At 38.1% G+C, this 25,900-nt stretch overlaps 1 protein-coding gene across 4 annotated transcripts in view; it reads left to right on the top strand.

Annotated features, from left to right (window-relative positions):
• The window catches only part of TJP2 (tight junction protein 2), a 54,684-nt gene extending 29,085 nt beyond the window's left edge, over positions 1–25,599 (top strand). For all 4 annotated transcript variants that reach the window (XM_029962913.1, XM_029962912.1, XM_018080982.1 and 1 more), the window contains 22 exons: positions 2,329–2,382; positions 4,315–4,439; positions 6,193–6,295; positions 6,758–7,337; positions 9,452–9,555; positions 9,716–9,869; positions 10,873–10,981; positions 11,088–11,227; positions 11,734–11,800; positions 12,962–13,112; positions 14,452–14,560; positions 15,239–15,449; positions 16,916–17,103; positions 18,131–18,226; positions 18,335–18,414; positions 18,897–19,107; positions 19,511–19,611; positions 19,981–20,193; positions 20,511–20,621; positions 22,344–22,682; positions 22,905–22,990; positions 24,675–25,599. In XM_029962913.1, coding sequence (XP_029818773.1) covers positions 2,338–2,382; positions 4,315–4,439; positions 6,193–6,295; positions 6,758–7,337; positions 9,452–9,555; positions 9,716–9,869; positions 10,873–10,981; positions 11,088–11,227; positions 11,734–11,800; positions 12,962–13,112; positions 14,452–14,560; positions 15,239–15,449; positions 16,916–17,103; positions 18,131–18,226; positions 18,335–18,414; positions 18,897–19,107; positions 19,511–19,611; positions 19,981–20,193; positions 20,511–20,621; positions 22,344–22,682; positions 22,905–22,990; positions 24,675–24,846 — 3,495 coding nt within the window. In that variant the 5' untranslated portion in view covers positions 2,329–2,337 and the 3' untranslated portion in view covers positions 24,847–25,599. The remainder of the gene's footprint in view (positions 1–2,328; positions 2,383–4,314; positions 4,440–6,192; positions 6,296–6,757; positions 7,338–9,451; positions 9,556–9,715; positions 9,870–10,872; positions 10,982–11,087; positions 11,228–11,733; positions 11,801–12,961; positions 13,113–14,451; positions 14,561–15,238; positions 15,450–16,915; positions 17,104–18,130; positions 18,227–18,334; positions 18,415–18,896; positions 19,108–19,510; positions 19,612–19,980; positions 20,194–20,510; positions 20,622–22,343; positions 22,683–22,904; positions 22,991–24,674) is intronic.
• Positions 25,600–25,900: the final 301 nt, after the last annotated feature.

The following is a 25,900-nucleotide window of genomic DNA, read 5'->3' as shown; positions in this document are numbered from 1 at the left end:
AATTTTTCTGGAAGGAAATTCCTGTAAATTTCCTGTTTCATACCCTTAAATCCATCCCTGATATCTTTACTGTGCTTTCCTCCTTTACTGAATAACAGTCAGTTCTCAGGCCTTTCTTTGTCCCCATGAGTAGTAACCTCTCATCAGCTGCATTCTGCCTGCCTTGCTCTTGTGCCTGCTCAGAGCTGGCCTCAGTGTTCTTGGCTGGGAGGTAGAGTTGGTAAGAGCTGTATACAGTGCAAACTGAACTTTTGTGATGTTCTTGTTACACATGCAAGTTGCTGAGGCCTTTTTTTAATGAGAAAGGTTTTCCATCTCCCCTCCTTCTTCAAAATTTGAACCAACCTGCTTGTCCTTCAAATTTTACCCATTGTTTGATACTGACTTTCATTTCTAAAACTTTGTTCAGTGAAGTCAGCTGAAATTTAAATGTCTCAGAGGTCCTTCTTTAGCACAGACTGTTTTTCTGCAGAACTTGAAAATACTGTATAGAAAAGCAGGACAGCAACAGTATAGCCAAGGGTCAGTACTAGGTAAACTGTTTACACGTTTTCCTACATGCCAGACAAGCAAGTGTGGTTGCTTCTATTTACGGCAGCATCACAGCAGTTCAGAAAAAGTGCTTACTTAAGGAGGAATTTTTTACTTATAGAAATGATTCTCTGTGTAAGGGAATATATGTAGTGAGACAGTTCAATTTCAGATATTTGAAGGTTTAGACATATCAGCTGGTTAAATGGGAATATCAGATAAAACAATTTCACTGTGTGATTCAGCATGTTCAACGCTGACCCTAAGACACATATGTTTTATTACTAATAGTTATGAACACATTCTTGTCTGACCTAGACAAGTCAAAATTTAGAAATAATTACTTGTATGTATTATTTTTGATATAAACCATCCTCTCCTACATCTATTTTTAATTTCTTTTTTTTTCTAAATTAGACCCCAGAGGTTCTGAAAACTAGAAAGCATTGTTCATTTTCTGGCAGAACAGTGGAAATTTAACACTGCTCAGTGTTGTAAAATTCCTGGTAAAAATGCTGAATGTCGTGTGTATTCCCTCAGGATCTTTGAGCAGGACCTTTTTTTTAATTTTGTTTTTCAATACAGTGAACATGCCATGGAAAATGTCAGTCTAGTTGCTCTTTGGGGTGCTCAGAATCGATTGGAACAACACATCAAGGATTTTTTTCATACAACAAATAACATCCATAGCTTGCTAAATTGTTGTGTACTGCCAGAAGACTTACTGTGGAAATACAGAGGACGCCTTAAAGTACAGGCATACCCTTCTTTTGTCACTTCTCTGTCTATTGTTTTGGAGTTCATTTGCCAGTAACCCCTACTAGGCCCTTAAAAAGACCATTAAGTCTAAACTAAGCTTTTGTCTGAACTTCCATTTTCTGAGCTTCACAAGAGGGAAGACCAATTTTAGCAGTAAAAACAAATAAAACCTATGGCTTGAGTATGTGGATGCAGTACTTACGCAGTGCCTGGAGTTTTCTTCTGCAATGGATGCTTCGTATTTTGAAGTGTTTGCACTGTGTCAAATGTTGTGGCTCATTTTTCTCCTGGTTTTACAGGGCAGGCACTGAAGGCTGTGTACTATACGGTGCATCAGAGCTGGCTGATTATTCTGTATTATATTTTAAGCTGTGTTGGAAAGGTTTAAGGTTGTATCATGTAAGATAAACTGATTGGTTCATGATCATTTTTAACTGGAAATGTGGAAAAAACACTGAGAAGCGTCACAGAACTATATAGTATCCTATTGTACATACTATACACATACTATATACTTATACACTGTGTTTTCCTGTAAAATTTAATTTCTTGATGGGAACCTAAATACTTAGTTATGTAATTCATAATGGACAAAACATTTTGTTAAATCCACTTGAACAAAAAGCAAAAGATCTGAAGTCTAGTTCGTTATGAAAACCTTGGTTTCAAGTGCTAAACTTACTGCACAGTTGGATGGAGAGGTCTTCCATAAGGATTCTGTGTTATTTGAATCAGGGCTATAGAACAGTAGTTGGTCTGAATTAAATGCTTTTACTGAATAAGGCTTTTCTAGAAAATCGGAATGAGCTGTTAAATCAGTGAAACGTGAAGGGATTCTACCACCCTGGACATATTAATGTTTTTTGCCTTTTTAAAGAAAAATCATCAATAATTGAAATACATAGATTTCATACTAATTCTACTAAAGTATTAGAATATGCATATTTTTTTAAACATATGTTTTAGTGGGGTATTTTACATTTTAATTTAGATAGTAAAACACACAGCATAAAACTAATCGTTTTCTGTGTGCACCAGGCCCCAGGCATGGAAGAGCTGATCTGGGAACAGTACACTGTGACCTTACAAAAGGTGAGTGAGTGCCTGTTACATTTTTATTTTTCAAATATTCGAGCACTGGTTTAATCTAAATATGTTTTGCAGTAGATGTTATTAGCATATCTGAGTATAGAGTAGGATTAATTCATTGTCCAACTCAGATAAGTTTTTTATTTGAAAGCTTAGTTGCTAGTTATTCATACAATAGTTTGACTCTTTAGTGTTTAAAGAGTAAACTCAATTAACAATTAACAATTTAAGTGCTGTATTTGCTGCTGTTAGGTCTTTCTGATGACAGTGTATTATACCACATGATCAGGCACATAGCTAAATTAATTATTGAATAGCCTTAGAAATAAAGCAGATGGTTTTGCCAAGGAGTTAGTGTCCAAGCTTTGTAATAATCACTGAACTGATTTTATTTTTGTAATATACTCTTATATCTACCAGCGTAGAATCTAGTGGAAAACTTCTGTCATTAAAATTTCTAAAATACGTGAACTATCAGTGTCACACAATCTCTAGCCCATATTAACTAGGCTGCCACACCATGGTACAGGGTGTGCACTTTGGCTTTGGTGGGAATGGTCTTTGCAGCTGTTCTGCTGATCTGGGCTCAGTTAGAAGCCTTTACTGAGCGGCCTGAGTTTTTTTATACGTTCTGCAATGAACTGAACTTGACAGCCCAATGTAAAATAGCGATCTTTTCTACACAACCTGTTTCATGTGCTGTATTGTTGAGAAAGGGTTGCTTTTCAGATTACAGAGGTAGACAGGAGAAACACTGAAGAAGGTCTTAGTTCCTGTAACCTTCAGCTTTTCAGATCTCAGATATCGTGTAAATGAGCATTACTTCTTTATCACAAAGGCAGACTTACGGTACTGACATGACAAAGGCCTATTGGACTTGCTGCATCAGCCACTACATTGAATTTTACCATTATTTTGAATCAGTAATGTTTTGGTATGAAGCATCAAACTGCTTCCTGTAAAACTAAGGTGCAGCAAGTGAAATGCTGTTTAAAAAGAAAAACACATTGCTTTTTTCCTCCTCAAAGAGTAAACTACTTAATAACAACATTAATGGAACTTGAGCTGACATATGATGAATAACCCATGCTGAGTGTGAGTTGCGAAAAGGCACTTTATCTGGTGTATTATTTTGCCACTACATTCAGTGTAGTGGCAAATTTGTTTAAATGTAACATAATTGGTCATTTTTAGTAATATGATGTATATGTTAAATAGCTGATAAAATTAAACCTGAGTGGTTTTGTGCATACCTTCTTGTCTGCAGTTCAGTTATGCTAACAGTTCTCAGGTCTAGCTGTTGACATGCTTCCTTCATGTCCTGTGAAGTATTTCTTTGATTTTATGAATGCCATCTTAGGACTCTTATGAATCTGTTATTTCTATGATGACAGGTTTGACATAATTTACATAGTTAAAATAGTGATTGTGATAGAGGATAATTAGAGAGAAGGTACAAGTTCACTACTTGATTTTTGTAATCGACCATGATCTTGTTTAGTTTGATCGATGAGTAAGTAGTTCTTACAAACTAGTTAGCAATCGTAATGAAGATGAGATCCTGAAAAAACTATTCCACTTTCCCAAGCATCACTAACAAAATTAGATTTACCTAAAGATAAATTTGGTATGAATAACCATTAGGATGGTGAAGCAAAATGCAGGCAAAGTTAAATGAGTCCTTTACTTAATTACCAACCATCATAAGGTTGTAGATTGAGGAACTTACTGTGTTGTTAAATGGATTTGTAAACCCATTCTTTTTTAAATCTAGAGGTGCTGTGTATTTCTGCAACTCTCTGCATGCAACTATTATATTTTGAATAATATCTAGTTACAGTGCCATCACAGGAACACTGATGTTACTCATCTTTCTCCTTGTCAAAATTCCTGTCACTGGATTTGAATTTCATTGTATTTCATTTTGTTGTGAAGGATTCAAAACGAGGATTTGGAATTGCAGTTTCTGGTGGCAGAGATAACCCTCATTTTGAAAATGGTGAAACATCGATAGTCATTTCAGATGTTCTCCCAGGTGGTCCAGCAGATGGATTACTTCAGTAAGCGCTTTCTCTTTCTCTATCTGATATTTTGAGGGACGTGGCTGCAGAATACATAAAACCTTCAGACTGGCTTCATTGAAATCTTGGTAATTTAATCCACTGTTTGCTATTTGGTAAGAAATTAAATTTCAGTGGTGTTGAAAAGTTTTTAACAGTTAAGTATGTTTCTTTTACAATTGCATTTCTTTTGAAGAAGTGGTAGAAATACTTAGTATCTTAAAACATTGTTCTTGTTCTTCCTCACATTTAGTGATCTATCATTAGTTTCCAAGAATGCCTTAAGCCAGCCCAAAGAAGGTTTGCTAAATATTTATTTTTTTATTTGAAAGAAAAATAGGTGGAAATAAAGTGTTTCTGTAGTCCTCCTGATAACTTCATCCTTGGTGAGGCAGCATTTATCATGGACAAGTGATTTTAAATCTGTAGGCCAAGAGTTTTTTACCCACCTGATCAGTTTGTTATCCTTTGACCTGAAATACCTGATGAGGACTAGACAACTTGGAATAATGCCAAAGTTGTGCAGTAATTAAAAAATGTAGATTTTGTCCATTTCACCAAACATTAATTTTTGGTTAGGAAATGAAATGTCTGACGTGGGAGTTGTTACTGAGTACTGAATAAAAGGATTACTGTGAAGCAAGTAATAAACGATTCTTAACATAAATGTATAAAACCTACATTTTACAGCAGTGCTCCCTGCACAACACCACTGTCATACATCCTGTTCCATAATCGCCTGTGATTTGGGAATAAAATCATGTCCCCAAATTATGTAAGATCATAGGGAAATTGATGATGGCAAGCAATAACAAACAATGTGGGCACATTCAGACAAGGCACATTCCAAAGGAAACTGAATGCAAAGCCGTTCCTCCAATAAATCAAGAACTTTAACCTTCAGAGTGTTTGGGAATTACAATCTTGAGATCATTTTAGGGTAAAATGGGTGTGAATAGATGGACTTCTTGATATAATGTTACAACATTAAGTTCAATACTGTCTTTGCATGTATGGATTGTGAAGAGAGCTATTTTAATTCTCACATAAAGCCTGGATGAAACTAGTGCTGGAATATAGCATGCTGTCTGGCATACTCACTCAGTAAAAGGAATTAGAGGGATGTGAAAAGGGGCACAAAAATCATTTAGGAGTTAGAGTGCCTTACAAATAGAGGCTTAGATTTATAATCTTCTTATTGAAAAAGAAGATTGTGATGTGATTTGATTATAATGAAGAGAAAATAGTTGGTATCAAAGATTTCTTTTATCTATCAGAAAGCTGCAGAGTAATCAGTAATTGTTTGAGCTAATACTCTGACTATAAGGTTAGTAACTGAGTAGTCACCAGAATAAACTAATATGAGGAGTGGTAAATTGGGATGTTTTTAATCTCTTGCATTTTTTTGTACTGAACTGCCTTTATGAAATTTATGAGTTTTATTTAATCAGTGTCATGGGACTATTTCATGGGGGTGACTGAGATAAGTCTTACTGGCCTGTTTGACATGCAGGAGGTCTGAATAGTCAAGTTAGTAATCTCAGTTGGCCTGTGTTTTAGGACAGGGAGGACTTCCTGTGTATTATAGTGTTGTTGGTTTCTTTTCCCCCAGTCATCTTTCTAAAGAGTAGAAGTTCCCTCTGAAAAAAAAAAACAAACAAAAAACCAACAATTTTTGTGGTGTTTTCATGACAACTCCTCTTAAATCCTCTTTTTCTTTTTTTTTTTTTTTTATCCCTCCCCCTGCTTCCAGAGAAAATGACCGAGTGGTCATTGTTAATGGAACTCCAATGGAAAATGTTCTACATTCTTTTGCAGTTCAACAGCTTAGAAAAAGTGGAAAAGTGGCCACCATTGTAAGTAAATTACAGATGTATTCACTCTACTGTAGTATGTATGTGTGTAACCAGTTAAAATTTGGGGTTTCTTTTATGAAGTGTACCATAAAGTCATAAAGCAAAGCAATCCTTTCCCCAATAGAATGTATAGAGTAAAAAACACAAAGACATAGTTTCTACAGGTGAAACAGATGGAAGTTAACCAATGTCACAAAGTTATCTTGATGAAAAACTGGGAATACAATGTATGTCTTCTGTGTTTATTTTACTGAGTAATAAGTGGTAGTTGGATAAAGCAAAAGTTACATGAGGGATATGATATTCTGCGTACACAGATCTTGTCCAGTAGAACATCATTCTTTTTTTTTCCTTATTTTTCCCCCAACCTCTGTTTGAAACATGAAGAATATTTATCTGTTGAATTTCACATTTTGGCCTTTGAAGAGATTTTGTTTATTTGTTTTGTATTGTACTGAACAGGTAGTGAAAAGACCAAGGAAAGTGCAGTCTGCGGCACTGAAGAGAAGCCCCTCCCTTGACTATGAGGACAGAGCTTTAGATGTAATGGATGACCATGCAGAATTTGATGGCAAAAGTGCTCGAAGTGGCTATAGTGAGAGAAGCTGGCACAGTGGTAATGGAGGGCGCAGCCAAAGCTGGGGAAACAGCCTGGATCAGGGCTATAGAGATGAGCAAGACAGAGGGCGTAACCGAAGCAGAGACCGTGACAGGGAATGCAGCTACAGCCGTGATCGAAGTCATGGTAGGAGCATTGACAGGAGCTTGGATCGAGACTATAGAAGAGATCGAAGCAGGGGAAGGAGCATCGACAGGGATGGTGTCTATGAACGGGAGTACCGAGGAGACTACAGCCCACCTAGTTATAGCCATGAATCTCAACCTGATCCTCGATATGGGAGGGAAGTGAGGAGTCGAAGTCGGGATAGACTTCATTCGCGAAGTCCTTCGCCTGAAATACATCATCAACAGGAGTACCTAGGACCACAGGATCCAAATGCACCCATCAGTGTTCTCTTAACAAAAGGCAGACATAATGAAGGTAGGTATAGTAGGGGAGGAGAGGAACTGACTTTCCAATACAGCTTGACTTGTAATACAGCACAGTTTTTGATGGGGGAAGGAGAAGAGCTGAATTACTTTCTGCTTTTACAGGTTAAATGTTGCCTTTTCTAACTGGTGGCTTAGATTGTTCTTTCATTCTTCCTAGTAGATTTGGGGTGTTTTTTGCCCCAGCTCCTCAGACTTCACCTTTGAACAAAGAGCCTGTTCACCCACGTAATTTCAGTCTTTTCAAGCCACTGTGTCCTTGGTTTTCCATTTTCTCTGCCCTTTTCTTCTGGTGGAAAACATGAATCTGATCATGAGTCAGATTACACTTGGCACATCTTCAAAAGGATTAGCTACAAAGGGTGAAGATGAGACTCTGCCTTTAATAATAAGGATTGTTTGGTTCTGGTTGTTAACAAATACTGAAACAGCAACAGCTGAAACAGCCTCTCTTTGCTGAGTACTGGAGTGTGTAAATGAAAGCCAAAAGCCTGACCTTTTGTGCACTGTGAAATAAAGATTTGTGCTGTAAAGCGTATCTGAGATTAGGTTGTGCATTCTCTTCTGCTTGGGGTTTTTTCAAGGGGGTGTGGTGGTTTGTTTCTGGGGGTTTTTGGTGTGGTTGCTGGGGGTTTTTCTAATTTGCCCTGTTATGATTTGTAAGAATTTTCTGCTAATGTAAACTTTGTATGCTTGAGTTAACATCTTTTTTTCATTGACTTTGGCAAGGATCCTTTTCCCTCCTTCCTCTTTTTTCCCTGCGTATAAAGTTTCCACTTGTAAAGATAATGCAGATACATACACAAATAAGGAGAAATTAAGGTTGCCTTTGTTAACTTTTATGTTTAGCTAGTTACACCGTAATAATTTCTGCCATTCATATGGATACTATGCAGACTTGCTCAAATATAATGATCTTTTAAAGCAGAACAACATCCTGTTGCTCTAGGGTGCGTGTGTTTTAAGAGTTTTTGCCTATCTTTTTAAGTAGCAAATATAGTGATCCAGGTGACTTGGATCAAAGGGAAAGAAGGGTAGGGGAGGAAAAAAAATTCCTTTGCCTGAAACAACCCAGACATTTTTTGGAGTACAGATAGGACAGGGTCAGCATGCAGCAACTGGTGAAAATAACCCACAGAATCACAGAATATGCCGAGTTGGAAGGGATCCACAAGGATCATCAAATCCAACCCTTAGACCTGCACAGGACCATCCCCAAGAGTCACACCAAGTGCCTGAGAGTATCATTCAAACACTTGAACTCTGTAAGGCCTGGTGCTATGACCACTTCCCTGGGGAGCCTGTTCCAGTGCCCAACCATCCTCTGGGTGAAGAACTTTTCTAATATCCAGCCTAAACCTCCCCAGACACAACCTTAGGCCATTTCCTTGGATCCTGTCACTGGTCACCACAGAGATCAGTGCCTGCCCCTTCTCTTCCCCTCATGAGGAAGTTGTGACTGCAATGAGGTTTCTCCCCAGTCTCCTCTTCTCCAGGCTGAACACACCAAGTGACCTCAGTCTCTCCTCATACAGCTTCCTCTCAAGGCCCTTCACCATCTTCATGGCCCTCCTTTGGATGCTCTCTAAAAGCTTAATATCTTTCTTATATTGTGGTGCCCAAAACTGCACAAAGCATTCAAGGTGAGGCCGCCCCAGTGCAGAACAGAGTGGGACAATCCCCTCCCTCAACTGGCTGGGGATGTCCTGATGACCCCCAGGACATGGTTGGCTCCCCTGGCTGCCAGGGTACTGCACAGGAAACTCCCTCTATGCCAGGCAAAATATGAATCAGAGAGAATGTAGTCCAGTATGTTAATAAGCATCTCCAGAACAAAGGCATTCTTTTGCTGTTGAAGATGCAGACTAATCATCCATGCGTGATTGGTTTTGGACTGTTGTATGTTCATATTCTGGTGACAGCATAGATAGAGGAGAATTAGCCTAGGGTTAAGTGGGTTTACTGGGTGTGCATGTTTTTCTTTTTTTTTCCTTTTTTTTTTTTTCATGTTGTAATGGTGTTTGCTGCATGTACACTGTGTAGTTTTTTAAAAAATACATCCTCACTCATCTTCTAAGATAGAGTGGATTATTTTCTTGATTCCAGAATATGGACTCCGTCTTGGAAGTCAGATCTTCATTAAAGAAATGACCCGTACTGGCCTAGCAACCAAAGATGGCAACCTTCATGAAGGGGATATCATTCTCAAGGTCTGTTCTGGTTTTACTGCTGGCAGTTTGGTGGGCACTGGTTGTAGTGGTTATTCTGAATGAAGCCGTGGTATGGTCAAGTACACTATTAAACTTGAACAAGTTTAATAAATGACTTGTTTGTTTACTTTCAGTGTTATTGTTGCCTTTTTATGTCCAGATCAATGGTACAGTGACAGAGAACATGTCTTTAGCTGATGCCCGAAAACTGATTGAGAAATCGCGGGGGAAACTCCAGCTGGTTGTTCTCAGGGATCGAAAGCAGACACTGCTCAACATTCCTTCATTGAACGACAGTGACTCAGAAATGGATGGTGAGGTTTAATGTGGATAAAAAGTTCTGGACTCTGTGCAGGGACAAAATGGAGCTTATAGTTTTTTGCTGTGGTAGAGTGGTACTAGGTTCTTTAAAAATAAAGAAACACAAACCTAAGTTAATAGTCAATTAAGCATCAAGCCCACTTCCTTTAGGTGAAAATAATTTTGTAGTAATCATACGATTACATTTTGTGAAGGGGCAAACATAGAAGCAGCAATATTGTTCTGTCAAAATCAGTCCTCGTGGAATAAGCAAGTCAATTGCTTTAATAAAATTTTAAATCAAGTGCATTGGACTGGTTTCTTCTTCTGAGGTCATTAGCATTCATAGCAGCATTCAAATGGAGGGAAAAATATCAGGACAAGAGGAAATTAAGTCCCCCTGGACATCTGGTTTCCAGTCCAAGTACCTATTCTATACAAATGATCTCTTAGAGTGTATGAGCTATACCTCTCAACATAATCTTGCTTTGGGAAGGGCTCAGAATGTTTGGGGGAGCAGTTATATTATTCACTACAAAATACTTGCTTCTCTAATCTCAGAATATGGGGTGGAACTTTCTGTAGGTTTTATCTAGGTGGAGATACGGTTCAAGTCTGGGGGTCACTCTGTTTCATTTGTCACTGAAAGGCAATTATATGAAGACTATAAATGTGAAGGTGGTCTTCTGTTTGGGAACCTCCACAAGATCTCAAATAAAAGGTTGCTAACACTAGCTAACAAGTCTGTAGTATGCTCAAAGTAGTTGTGTGATGTGAGCGTGTTTCCTAAAGGTTGTGTGAAATCTTCCTGAAATATTTTTGGGGGGATGGAGGGGTGGAAGCACTAAAAGGTAAACAGCACTTTTTGAACCCTAGTCAAATCCAACCTGAAAACAGGAGTAGGCTGAAAGGTTCAGTGTATCTTATGTTTGAAAACTGTGTAAATAAACATGATGATCAGACAAGTGAATAAGTTAAACAAATCCTACATTTCTTGATTTGCCACTCTCTTTATAGACATTTCTGAAATAGAGTCAAACAGATCATTCTCCCCTCAAGATGACAGATTACATCATTCTGATCTGGATTCACATTCTTCCAATGAAAAGCTGAAAGAGAAACCAAAGTAAGAAATGGTCTTCTCTAGTTCATTTTTCTAATGCTTGTCAAAGAAGTTCTTAAAATACATGTCATTCTCTCACTACACTTTTTTTTCTTTTTCTTTCTTTTAGTGCAAAAGATGATCCATCCAATAGGATGTCCAGGATGGGAGCAATGCCTACACCATTCAAATCAACTGGTGACGTTGCTACTCCTACTCTTACAGTTGTGGACACAAACAAAGAGCTGAACTACCAAGATGACTCAGCAGGTCAGAGCCTGAAGGTTTTGATTGCTTCTTTTTTGTCCCTGGTCACAGAATGTCTCGTCCCTCAATCATGCTGACATATCTGGTATGCTCTTCATGTCACACCCATCCTGACACGCAGAGAAGAGGTCTGTCTTTGCTTTGTGGTGCAGAGAGAAGAAACACCTGAGATTATTTGAAGGCAGTTGCTTATTAGAATTACCACCTCCAAAAAAAACAAGTACTCTCCTAGAGGATCTGCTGTTAGCTTTTCACCCTAAGCAGTCAAGTGAAATCAATCTAGCTTGCCTGAAAGAGCTGTGTATCCTTCCCTTGAACTCTTTGTTCTTTTTAAGAATTAAAAAAAGAAGGGAAATAAATTAATTCTAGTCAGACATGCTTGATGTTTAAATCTGTGTTAGTCTTTGGCATGGAGGGGTTTGATTGCTATCTGATAGCTAAAAATTGCTGCCATATATAACATTTTCAATATCTCATTAACTTCTTTTGTCTTTTTTTCTTGTGTTTAGTGTCTCAACCAAAAGCAGTTACACGGATGATTCTTAAACCCAGCCCAGAAGATGAAGCAATATATGGGTAAGATGGGACTTGCTGAGTTCTTTTGCACTCTTCCAGTGACCTGTACCTGATTCTTGGTTGCATAGGTTTGTGGGTTTTTTTCTCCATTTGGAGTGATTATAGCTCGATGCCAAAAAGAGATGACATGGATTCTAATGATGAAATTTGGAGTTCAGCTTAGTTTCAGCAATATCTGAAGGTATAGACTTGTTTTCTACCTGGAAAATATAGAACACCTTGTCCTTCTGGGCTTGAATGGGAACGTGCACAATAGTTTTATTTTAGTGCAGAGTTTATTAATAGGAAATCAACCTACATGTTTTCTTTTGAGAGTTTCTAAAAACAGAAATTGAAGAGAGAGGAGTGTTGAGATTGTAAGGAGAAACCTAAAGATAAGGTTTTGAAGGTATTTTATAGCTTGGAGTATTTTCTTAAATGGATTCTCTTCTTGGATCTTTTCTGGGTTGGACTCTGCATATGTTGTCATTGATGTGCAAATTAATCAAGTGATTATTTTGGTGAAGGGGAATTTATAATACAGGCTTAGGGTATTACTGAGAATGGCTGACAGATAAGTAGTGTCCTCTGTGTTGGAAGGTCATTCAGTCATACAGCTTTTCTGACAGCAAAAAAGCTGAGCCTAGTCCAGTAGTGTCTCCTACTGCAGTGTGAAAGGGCTGATTGTAAACATACCAGTATGTTATACTTGGAAATATTTCTTATTACAAGAAAATTTGAAGACTTCTAACAAACATGTTAAACTACAAAGCAAATAGGTATAAATTTAATTCATATTACAGTTCTCTAGAGTATAAAGGGAAAAACAATGAATATGTTTACTTATAACTCCGACTGTAAAACCCAGCTGCTTATATGAGAGAGGATACAATAGGTAGGGAACTATTTGGGGACTGTTTTCCTGCTCTGTCAAGTCTGTGTATGCCACTTAGTCACTCTTCCTAGTTTAGTTTCCACTATGAAAAACGCAAATTCTCTGCTTCCTTCCATCACTGAAGAGTTAGCTGGGTAAGTATAGCCTACATAGAGAAAGAAAGGGCATACGAATATTATCAATATGATTTTGTTGAAGGAGTTGCAATTTTTTTCTCTCGACAACCTGTTACTGTTATATGCCTAATACCTGGCCTTACTTCCTTTTTCTGCTTGTAAATCTTGTAGTCCTAATACGAAAATGGTGAGATTCAAGAAAGGGGATAGTGTGGGTCTACGACTGGCAGGTGGAAATGATGTCGGCATATTTATTGCTGGAATTCAAGAAGGGACCTCAGCTGACCAGGAGGGACTACAGGAAGGAGATCAGATTCTTAAGGTATGAGTATGTGTCCTTGAAGTGCAAAGAACTTCTTTATACTTTGTTTTGCTTCTTAATGGAAATACAGAAGAAATTATGATCTTAGGAAATCAAGTTATTGCTTTGAAGGATGTGTGTGTGGTAGAGGCATCTTACAGAAATGAGTTTCTGAAGGAGAGTTGTATACCAAGCTTTAGTTTGTTTGCAGTTTTGCGGAAGGAGTACTTTGAAGAAATATTAATCAAAAATGCTGCAAGATGGGACAATAAATTTTTTGTATAATGCTTCTTCCTAGTCTTGGAGAAGGAAAAAGTTGAGGGCATCATAATTTTCTTCTTTCACCTTTCTTCAGTTTCCTTGTGTTGTGGTGATTCATTTTTCCAGTTTCTTACTTATATCATCTGTGCTACTTTTTCCCTTCATTCTCATTTTTTTCCTGAAAATTCAAATAGGAGGCTAATGTAATTTTCTCTCTGCCTCTTTTCACTTGCTCCTTTTAAGGAGCCTGTTTAAGTTGAAGAAGCCATCTAGCAGTGCACATCCAGGACCATGTTTTTTAAACAGACTGCTGTTAACAGCTGGAATAAAATATTCACAAGAGACATTCATATTGACTTTGTGTGCTGGTTTAAAGGTAAACCAGCAGGGGAAATAAACTCAATTCAAAAGAGAGATTATAAGTCAGAATAACAATTTAATAAAGTATACAATAAGTACGATTATACAGACAAACAATTGGTTTTAACCCACAAAACCCAAATGTATAACCCAGCACCCTGGGGCGTGAACAGAGTGGTGTTCTTTGGGCCCCCTGAGTTCAAAGTAAAAGGAGAGGGGAAAACCTGTTGGTGAGAGTGGTGGTTGCAGTCCAGTCGAGAGTGGTGGTCTGCAGTCTGGTTGAGAGTGGTGATCTGCAGTCTTCCTCTGGATCCACGAGTGGTTCCAAAAGTTCCCAGATTCCAAGATTATATATTCTCCAGTTCAGGCAGGAATGCTCAGTACTTCCCTCAGGGCAGGGAGTCCCACAAAAGAGTGTGAGAACGGGGAAGCACCTTCTTATCTCGCAGGCCTCTTAACACCCAGTTTATAGCCTGAGGAGTCAGGCCTGCTCTGGGCAGAAGGTGTAAATAGTCTATTGATACCAGTTTCTGGGAAATGGCATGGAAGGCTATAGAATACACAGTTTTGGGTTACACCCATACGGTGATGAACTGGTCCCAGCTGTTCTAACTAGGACACTTTAAAAAAAATATAATAAGGGAGGAGAATATTTAAGATTTTTTTAGATTAAACAAAAATTTCTCTTATTGTTGATTTTTCAGCTGTTGAATTTTTTTTTAATTTTTTCTGTATATAGGTGAACACTCAAGACTTCAGAGGTATTGTTCGGGAAGAAGCTGTTTTGTATCTTTTAGAAATTCCCAAAGGTGAAACTGTGACAATTTTGGCTCAAAGCAAATATGAAGGTAGGTGCTTTGAACGTAATGTATGTGTATCCATGAAGCTTTTAAGCTCTGCTTTGTCAGTGAAACCACAAATAATCTGTCTTGTGCTTATTCTTGATAGCGTTTTAGTTACTCTTCACTAGTTTAGAAGACAGCTGTATTCCATCCATCTGAGGATGCCTGTGTGTCATGTTTTTCAGAGTACTTCTCCATCTCTTTCATTATTAGCAAATAGTATCTCTTAATCCTGAAGAGTGTTAAGGTACTGTTTGTTTCTTCTGCTTTTCTGTCCAGCAGCTGGCAGAAGATATGCTGTTAGCATTCCTTTTCTGCTGTGCCTTGGCAGTTATAAGGGATTTGGTCAGCAGCAAATGGACAGTTTTATTGATGTTAAGAAACAAGTAAAGCCTCTTGTTTTCCTGTTGGAGACACAGCCTGCTGCAATACTGTAGTACCATAGCTGCCTTTTGCATTGGGAATGTGCAAGTACCTGCTTTCCCCAGAGCTGTAAGGGCTGTATGCATGCAAGTATGGAACACTTTTGATAAAGTGTGTGTAGGGCAATAAATGTGAATGAATGTCTGGTTTTTTACATCTTTTTAAGTGGACATTTAGAATTGCAAAACTGTGTTCTCCAGAATCACAGCCTAATCTTTCTTTCAAATGTAAAAAAAGCATAAACTAAACATCCTGTTTTAGTCTACAGAGACATCATGGCCTGTGGTAGAGGAGATTCATTCTTCATCAGGAGTCACTTTGAGTGTGAAAAGGAGTCACCACAGAGCTTAGCATTTACCAGAGGGGAGATCTTTAGAGTAGTTGATACACTGTATGATGGCAAATTGGGAAACTGGCTAGCTGTGAGAATTGGAAATGAACTGGAAAAGGGCCTCATTCCAAATAAGAGCAGGTAAGGTAGCACCCTGTCTTCCTCCCCATTGCTATGAGCAAGATTTTTTTCCTCCTAAGTTATTTTTGCTTCTTATGTCATACCTTTCTCCCTTCTTATTCCCCCTTAAAAGAATGAATGAATAGTTTTGTCTTTACTTTTACAAGAATTGTGCCTGTAAAAACTGTAGATTTTAGAACTGTGGCATTGTGTAAGGAGACAATGAGAAAGGGTGGTAATACCTACATATTAGAATCATGTATTTGCAGCACAGACCTAGGGCTTCTGCTCAGCAATCAACCAAGCGTTGACCACCAGCTGCTTCAGTTTGTTTTCCAGAAAATGGGTGGTGGGCCCTATTTTTGCTTTTTTTTTTGCTTTCACCCCTCCCATTTCTTCTTTGTGTGCCCACCACACACCAAATCAAAACAAACCAAACCAACAAACAAAGCCCCAGCAACCAAAACTGTCTACATCTTAGGAAGCTCATGACTGTGTGCAAGAATATTCTGATGATTAATCTTCTAGAAAAACTTCAGTGCTTGAATTTCTCATGTATATCCTTATGGAAAGCATTTCAAGAATTTATTCTGGGGCTAATATTTTTTGGTAGCTGTAGTCTGCATTTTTGTGTGAAATATGGAGTGAACCACAGCAATATTTTTGCTTAAATGTGCTTTCCTAGTTAAAATTCATGGGAAGTAATAATAATTTAGCTCAGCTGGTTAGAGCATCGTGCAAATAATGACAAAGTCACGGGTTTGATCCCTGTACAGGCCATTTACTTAAGAGTTGGACTTGATGATCCTTGTGAGTCCCTTCCAGCTGAGAATATTCTGCGATTTCTGTGATTTTGAAGTGCTGAAATGTGCACAATGAGTAAAAGTATTAAAATTAATCAGCAAAAGAAAAAAATCAGCGTATTTTTAGACTGTAGCATTTAAGTTCTTTAGTGTGGTTGTGATTTTACGATGGAGGAAAAAGCTCACAATTGCACTGTACATGCAAGTTCATGAAATATGGTTTTTATGTGACTCCCATGTCTCTTTCCTGGTTACTATATTCTCTCCTTTCTGTTAATTGATCTGACCAAACCAGCCTTTGTTTCTATGCTGTAGCAACTTAATTTATTAAGGCCCAATGCAATAGAGAATAGTGACAGTAATTTCTTAGGCCTTAGTTCTTATTTGCACTCTCTCACCACTTCTTTATAGTTGCATTCTTTTATTTATGCTTGTATAAGTTACCAGTTTAAGACCCCAGGACTCATTCCTGCCCAGCAATTTGTAACTGTGGCGAGTCAGAACTTTTTCTGACAATGTGTCTGCTTCAAGGCAAAGGCAACTGGACTTGTCTATTTTTTCCTGCACTCATTTCTGTATGGCAAATTACCCGCTGCAAATTCAAAACCCATTGTTCTTCAATGAAAGCACCTTTACCCTCTTTGAGTAGTTCTGTACAATTGAACTGTCTGCTTTCTCTGTCAGAGCTGAACAGATGGCCAGCGTTCAAAATGCCCAAAAAGATGGCTCAAGTGATAGGGCAGATTTCTGGAGAACACGTGGCCAGCGATCTGGAGCAAAGAAGAATCTGAGGAAGAGTCGTGAAGATCTGACAGCCATTGTATCTGTGAGCACAAAATTCCCAGCTTATGAGCGAGTTCAGTTGCGCGAAGGTGAGACTGCTGTCAGCAAACTGCCCATTTATTGCTGGCTAGTTTAACATTCAAATGTTTGGTCAGCTAAGAAAGTGGTTTCTAACAACTTCTGACAATGTTAAATTTAACCAACAGAAAGAGATGACATTTTTCTCAGAATGCACATTTCTGGATGCTATAAACTACTCTCAGAAAAAGCTTTTTATGCCTTTAAACTACTGCTGTTTCCTTTCCCTCCAAATTACACATGTCAGTTTCAAGGTTTAAAATGAAAAAAAGGGTGAAACAAGCAGGGCGTTTTGTTGTTTCCTCTGCTAGCTCTTCCCTGGTTGGCTCTGAAAGTACAATCCATGTTCCTGAGATCAACCCCTGTCTTCATAAATACCATTTTGACATTAAATTTATAGCAAATAGAATCCAGTTATTTTCAATAGATTGTCCAAATATAATCGTAGTTGATGTGGTCTCTCTCCATGACTCTAAACTAGCTGTATTACTAGTGATGCTTTCTGGGTATTCGCATATGACAGTACTCTGGAGCACAGCAAACAGTAAAGATTATTTTAAGGAAGCTCCCAGATATCAAGATGAAGACTGAGAAACAAAATGGCATTCCTCCGTCAACTCTGAGGACTGTGTTTGCGCTTGCTCTGACATGAGCATAACGTAGTTTTGCATTTCTTTGCTTCTTCCACCTGCCTTGCAGTTTGTTTAGCATTTGTATCTTTATTCACACAAAACCCACTGTGTAAAGATTCATGCAGTTTGATGGATGAAAAGATTAATGTATGTTTTCAGATGCAGAATCTTCTAAATGCAACATCGTTTGAGGGAATGAGGAAGCTGCTGAATTAAAAATCTCTTTTGCTTTCTCAGCTGAAAAAAGTAGCTTTCTGCATTATCCTGTTGCACAAACTTCTGAGAAATAAACTTTTAATTTTTTTTTAATATCTTCAACTTATAACTATGTAACTGAGGATCTTGTATGTTATACATAAAATCAGTCTTCTCAGACTTATCTTTTTTCCAAATATTTTTCTTTCAGCTGGTTTTAAGAGACCTGTGGTGATATTTGGCCCTATTGCAGATGTTGCTATGGAGAAATTGTCAAATGATTTGCCTCACCTGTACCAGACAGCAAGTAAGTGGTCCTCCTAGTTTCTTTTTCATCGTTAAGTTAGAGAATTGATAACTTAATAATCACAGCTGCTTGGCCACTCAGAGATAAGCTAAAATGTTGTCTTTGCAGAGACAGAACCCAGAGATGCAGGTTCAGAGAAATCAACTGGGGTGGTGCGCTTGAACACTGTGAGGCAAATCATTGAGCAGGTAGAGTATTTCTCTGAAAAGTGCTTATGCTCAATGGCATGTTATTTGATTTGTTGCTCCTAAAACTTGCAGAGTACTCAAATCTTCACTGCATCTATTTCTGTAGTAAGCAGAGTTGACTTAATGATAAAGCTGTTTTGAAATTGTTCAACAGCAATTTTTGTAATTTTTATAGCTTTGAACCTGATATTAGAAGTTAAATTCTCCTTCCTTAGTCCATTCTAAATTTGGACAGAGCAACATCTGTCTTTTACTATATGCTTTCTGAATTTGCCATGGAGGCTTTACTGTCAGGCAGTGCTCTAATTGCTCTTACTGTCATCAGAAATGTAACATTCTAAATGTGATATAACTGTGTAAAAACATCCAACAAGTTGTAGTCTTATTTGGAAAAAAATACCCTGGCTTTCCTAGGATTCCATGCTCGAGTTACCTCCTTGTTCCCCACAAGCACCACATTCATTGGCCTTTCTTGTTAACAGGATAAACATGCTCTGTTGGACGTCACTCCTAAAGCAGTGGACCTGCTAAATTATACCCAGTGGTTTCCAATTGTGGTCTTCTTTAACCCAGACAGTAAGCAAGGTGTGAAGACCATGAGACAAAGGCTATGTTCTACATCAAACAAGAGCTCGAGAAAACTTTATGAGCAAGCAAACAAACTGAAGAAAACTTGTTCCCACCTCTTTACAGGTAAGGAAGAATGTTTGTCTAACGTGCTTACCGAGAGAGAGTAGTGGATGTGACTGTGTGAGTCTCAAGACATCTACTTATTACTCTGCATAGTAACTTATGTGGGCTGGAACTAAAAGGGTGGAAAGGTATGGTCATGAGCAATCCCTTCCTTGACCTTTTTCAAAGTTTCAAAATTCTAATGCAAAAGAAGTTATTTGTTGGCGTACCGTCATTAAAAGAAAAGTGATTTAATCAGTTTGGGAATACACAAAAAATAAAAATACCATTCTTCTGTCAGTGATCTAAAAGAAATAGCTGTTTAACATTCTCACATAACTAAACCAAAAAGTGTTAAACAGCAAAGGATGGATAATGAATTGTGTTTGCTGTGTATATATACTTTTTCCTTCAATTTTTACAGCAACCATCAATTTAAATTCAGCCAATGACAGTTGGTATGGTAGTTTGAAGGATACTATTCAGCAACAGCAAGGAGAAGCAGTATGGGTATCGGAAGGAAAGGTAAGCAGTCAGTCCATACTCTGTGAAGCTATACAGGTATCTCAAAGTATCTCTTGCCAGTAAAAATTGTTCAAAATTTTGTTTGTCAGTGATGGATAGGCTATACAACTAGTCAGTTGATGTCTGTCTTGGTAACAAAAAATAATACTGTTTGTCGTACTTTGGAGCTTTCATCACTAGTACTGTGGGTAGAGAATGATGAGGAGGGATCAACTTCTGCAGGACTTTTCATTGTGATTCTGCATTAGTTTCTTTCAGTTCTGCAAAGTCTTTACTAAGGAGTGTTTCGCATGATGTTGGGACTTAACTGGACTCTAATTCTTATTTATTTAGTCTTTGTTCCTTAATTCTCTACTGACTTTTCTCCAGCTGGATGGCATGGAAGATGATGCCGATGATCGTATGTCTTACCTTACTGCTATGGGTGCTGACTATTTGAGTTGTGACAGTCGGCTGATCAGTGACCTAGAGGATACAGATGGAGAAGGAGGTGCATACACTGACAATGAACTTGATGAGCCCTTGGAGGAACCAAGGATTTCATCTGTTAGCCGGTCCTCTGAGCCTGTGCATCATGAGGAGGTGAGATGATTGGATTTTTTAAAAAAGCAGAGGTTTGTTTTTTTTTAACTGCAGCTTTATCTTGCTTTTGATAGCATCTCAGAGCTACATTGTGTAGAGCAAAATTATTAGTTCTGCATTGCTGCCTAAGTTTATAGATTTCTTGATGATGTGTCATCACTTTGAACTTTGCAATTACATCTGCAGCAATCGTAGTCAGGTTGCTGACAGTCATTTGACTCCTGGTAACTTTTCCCAAAATAGTAAACTAGAGAGAGAGGAAAAATGATTGAATTACTGGCTACTGCAATGATTTTATCTCTTATTTTATTTCATAGAGTTTAAAAAAATTTACTCCTGAACCAAGGGCTCAGTTGAGAAAAGCTGGTAGCAGGGAGATCCTTAGAGAACCAAGTCCACCTCCAGCATTCAAGCCTGAACCACCTAAGGTAAATTTGTAGAAACAAATCTGAATGTAAACATCCTCTTTCTGGAGAACTCTCCAGGGTGGCACATTGGAAAGAGCAATAGGAATGATCAGAGACCAGAAAACATTGTAAATGTGGAGAGAAGGAATGACTGAAGGTGTTGCAGGATCAAGCAGAGAGAAGAACTTAATGGTTCCTTTCAAATATATATGTTCATATGGAATAAGAAAGTAGACTTCTTTTTCTGTCTGTTAACAAACTTAAAGGCACTTCTTTAGCTCAGCAAAAACAAAATGGGCTAATCACCAGGAAAAGCATATCTGATGGCTATTACTGTGAAACACAAAATCAGCATCTACCACCTCTGACTATCACTAGAAATTGATGTTAACTGTTTATTCAAACATTGCTCAGGAGTGATGTGGGGTGAAGGTGGCTAAAAATAACAGTATCTGGACACTATTTTATTTTAGCAATTCCCAATTTCCCCTGACCCCAAAGTTCTTTCTTTATGAGGATTAGTGTCCTCATATACTGCAATGTATATGTGTAAGGACATGTGTAAGGAAAACAAAAGTGGAATAAAAACCAGAAGTGGGTCCTATGCACTTCTAAACTCCTGATACTGATGCTCCACTTTAGGTAGTACTGAAAAAGTTATTTGAGGCATCAGTTTTCTCTGTGCTGTACCGTAATACACATTGTAGCTCTGGTAATCCTTAACAAATAGGACAAACAAGTCTAAATGCCCTAGTTATCCATAGGCTGATGCATAGTCTATGAGCATATGGCCAAAATGTTGCAGCAGTTCAGATACCTTTCAAGTGTTTGTTTTCTGTTTTGCCTCAGGAATGAGGATGGATTTAAGGAACACAGACACCAACTTTAAAGAATAAGTGTGTAAGTTTACTGTAGTGTAAAACAGTAAAGAATTAGAAAAGAAACTGTGGCTTATGAAAGGATGCACTTAGCAAGGCATCTAATCATTACTACAAAGAAAGTCTTACAGTGATTAAGAGAGAGATATGTCACCAGTTACCCTATATACATTACCATAATCCAGACCGCACTTCAGCTGGGGAGCCCCAGTCACAGCAAACCTCTTCCTGATAACTGGGAAATCCTATGCAGTGCATCCACGCATAGGGTGAAGCTGTGAGAGGGTCCAGCTTGTATAGTGTTAAACAAACCAGTTTATATCATTTGATTGGTGTGGAAAAACAATTTGGCTTTATTCTCTCCTTAGTTTTCCCCTGAAGCCTGGCCAGGGGAGTCAGTTTGGACTGACTCAATCAAATGCCCCATGGCCTTGTCTAGTTTCTAAATACAGAACACTATGGCTACGTTTATATCTCAGATATGAACCAGCTGCAACCATGTGAGGCCTACTGCTTTTGTGGCCTTGGAACACATACAAACCTTCCTAATTACTGATAATATGCTGTGCTAACAAGCATAAATGTGTGCTCTTAAAGCATTACTAAGGGTTATATAGCATCTTGGTTAATAAGCAGATATATGGCTAAATACAGTACTAGGTTAAATATAATATTAGGTTCAAAGATTCATCTATGGGTCAACTCCAGCTCAGGGATACCCCCAGCATTACAGTGCTACATCATACAAAGATTGACACTGTTAAATACATATGCAAAGTGATTAATTTCAAGTTGAAGTGCTCTTTTGAAATGAAAATTACAAAGTTGCTGATGTAAAATTTGTTGCTGTATTTTATACTTGCAGGCAAAGTTACAAAACGAAGATCTATATGACTTCCCCAAGAACTATGACTCTAAATCAAGTAATGTTGCTGTCAGCAGTGAGACTTCAACTGTTTCAGCTAAAGCAGCACCCCCACCTGTTTCTGTGAAACCTGCCTTTGGGCGTCCTATTCTGAGAAACTCTCAGCCAGCAGTTCCACCTGCAGAGGAGGAGGAGGAGGAGGCAAAGTTGGAAGAGGAAGGAGGCGAACAAGAAAACACTCCAAAATCTGTATTGAGGAAAGTAAAAATATTTGAGGAGATGGATCATAAGGCGAGGATGCAAAGAATGCAAGAGCTTCAAGAGGCCCAGAATGCCAGGGTATGAGGAAATGTATTTCCCCCTGCTGTGCTTTCAAGCCTGTAGGGCCGCTTGAGTCCTGAAAAAAGATTATGTATATGTAGGAATATCAGTAAAATGTTATCCATTTGTGCTTTAATTGTTTCAAATGTAGCTGTGGCCTGCTAGGTCCTTGATCCTAGTATAGGATCTCTAATGGAGAGACTTAAAAAGAACAGTTTTTTTTTCTACTTTCTTTTAAAGCTTGAAATAGCCCAGAAGCATCCAGATATTTATGCTGTCCCAGTCAAAACACAGAAGTCAGAACAGAACTGGCCACAGCTGATGAGGTAAGGTGTATCCAGTTTTAAGCATTCTGTCCTGATTGTTTACTTCACTAGTGGGAGGAAAACCATCTTGCCAGTTTTTGTGCATATAAATCCTCCTGCCTTGGTATAGTGTTTTGTTGGTGTGCCTCAAAAATTACTGTAAAGATGGGGCAAAATTTCAGTGAGCTCTTCTTGGGTTTGGGGATTTTTTTTTTCATTCACTGTGATAGTATTTGAGTCATCTAGGAAGAAAACACTATACTTTTTCACTCAACTATTTGCAGAGCCAATTTTTTGCCCCAGTCAGTTTTATCCAGAAGCTTTTGTGCATTCAGGTCCTCTGATGTCCATTCTTCCTGTGCTAGATACTGGATGACTGTTAGTCCATCCTAACAGATAATTGTTTAAATTTATTATTACTTATTTATTATTACTTAAATGCTTATTCAGTTACAGGTGTCTAGTGTGGCTAGGGAGACTAAGGATAAAACTTGCCTCAGGTCACCCATCAAGTCTCATGAAAGTGGTAGTCTCATTAAAATTCAGTGAGTTCTGGATGGGTTGATCATTGTACCACCTTACCCTACACACTGCACATTTCTGTGACTTTAGCAGACACCTGTGCAAGAGCTTACACACTGCACAATGGATTTTGTTTTCTGCTTTTCAGGACTTTTCAGTTTTTCTTCCTTCTTAGTAACAGCCAATAAAAATGGGGCATTTTTTCCTTCTAGTGAGTCAAATGCTTTGATGTCACAGTATGTAATCTAAAATGCAAAAATGGAAAACTGTTATTTTCAGTATTTCTTGGCAGGTTCAGAGAAGCATACTTTTTTATATAGCCTTGGAAGCTTTTAAGAAGTAATAAAAATTAATCTTTAACCACATTTGCAGAGTGTTTGCTTACATGTAGAAATCAGTGCTGTTGACTTTTTGAGTCATTGATTAGCCTAAAAAAGGGGCTATTTAAATCCTTGGGGGGGCAATATGTAAGGAGGATATAATCTTGTTTTTTGCAGACTGTGGATTGCAAAAATCATGGCTTTTGAAACTAAGGAAATACCCTTCCTTGATGGATTTTATTTTTATATGTCTGCTTAATGTCACACCAAATGGGTAGCACAGCAGTATATGAAAAGCAAATATATGGGTTACTTTTGCTCACTTTGAAGGCTAAGAGCCCTAGTGAGAGCCTTGAGAAGGGCTCCCAATTTGAGAAATGTCACATAAGAAGTCTTCGGACTTTGAGACAGGAGACTGAGGGTGCAAAAGAAGAAACAGGCATAGAAAGAATACTGTGCAAAACAAATTAAGGGAAATGTCAGAAGGGGCAGTAGCAATGGCTTTTCGAAAACTCTTGGCTCAGGGAATAAAGTGCTGTAAAGCTATTGATGTCTGTGTGTGTGCAGGGATGTTCAATAACTTTAAATTTGGCATTCTTCCAGGTGGGGTGAGTAGATCAAATCTGAGCATTGTCCTCCAGCTTGATGGAAATAAGATGCCTCTCCAGATAGCCTTACCATGGCTATGCAATTGTTTATGGGCTAGGAGGGGGTTTATTTGCTCCATGTGACTCTCTAAGTTGTTTGCTACATGTGCTTTTCTAAGTTACCATAAAGCAAAAACTAAGTATAACTATTTTTCAGCTTTTCATAATGGAAGTAAACATTATATTTCTCTCTCTCTCCCTGTCTTGCTGTGTTAGCTCCAGACCTCCAGAACCCCAGAAGCCTCCTATTAGACCTCACCTGGAGAACCGCTGCAGTTACGGCAGCGATGCAGAGGAGGAGGAGGAGGAGTATCGTCGGCAGCTGGCAGACCACTCTAAGAAGGGGTATTATGGACAGCCATCCAGATACAGAGACACAGAATTGTAGGCTTGCTAGAATGTCCATGTCTAACACTCTTTTGAGATTTCTTCCTTCGCAGCCAAAGTGGAGCAATAGTTAGTCTTGAAAAGCTGTATTTTTATTGGGGGTGGTGTTAGAGTGTACGCTACTCAACTGAGACATATCTATACACTGGAACTGGAAGAGTTCATTTTTTTGGGGATATTATTTTGTTAGCGGCTATGAAAAGAAATCACTATTGCCTGAATGCTGTTGCCTGTTTTATAAGGACCAAATCCTTAAAGTTTGTGTTAATTCTTGGTATTTTCATATTTTAACATAAACCTCCTTTTTTCCTTTTTATTAATGCTGCCTTTTTGGACTGTTCTGCTCTGTTATGAGAGTATAATCCCAGAGATACACTTCTTAATGCAATAGAACTAAATGCGAAAGTGTATTTGAAGAACAGTAAGTGCCTTTTAACAAGAAGCATCTGAAGCTGTTTGTTTTGACATCTGATACTTGGTGCAAAGCCATAACACACTAAAAGGGGATTGACTGTTTTACCTGTCTTTTATTTTTTATCAGTTTCATGGTAACAGTTTTCCTTGCATGTTATTTTTCTAAGTTCATAGATGCATATGCAATATTTCATAAATACTGACTGTACATAATAAAGGTGCAATTGACTGGGTGGTTGGAAAAGACAGATGTGCTTAAACAGAAAAAATGATGTAGAAATTCAGTCACGTATTAAAATTTACACAGACTGCAAATAATAAAGGATATATTCTAGACAAAGCTTGTGTATCTTATTTTTCTTTTGAACAGTATTAGTCTTCTAGAATTGCTGAGTTTCATAAATAAATTGAATAAACTGTCTCAGTTCATGGTCTCATCTTCTGCTGTTCAAGTAACTGGGAAACGTCACTGCTGATGTGCTGTTGTAAACATCATTTTAAAATCTGTTGTGATGAAAAACTATGGAATTCCTGCATGAGGTTTACCTTTTAAAGTATTAACTTCTGCCTCATCATTTCTGCTCTTTATCCTTAGTTGTGCTATATAGAATAAAAATTCCTGGAAGGGTCATAGAGAATTT

The sequence above is a fragment of the Manacus vitellinus genome, unplaced genomic scaffold (genome assembly GCF_001715985.3).
Source record: "Manacus vitellinus isolate BGI_N305 unplaced genomic scaffold, ASM171598v3 scaffold_50_pilon, whole genome shotgun sequence".
Lineage (NCBI taxonomy): Eukaryota > Metazoa > Chordata > Aves > Passeriformes > Pipridae > Manacus > Manacus vitellinus.
The sequence above is the reverse complement of the archived record's forward strand: the minus strand, read 5'-3'. Positions and strand labels throughout refer to the sequence as shown.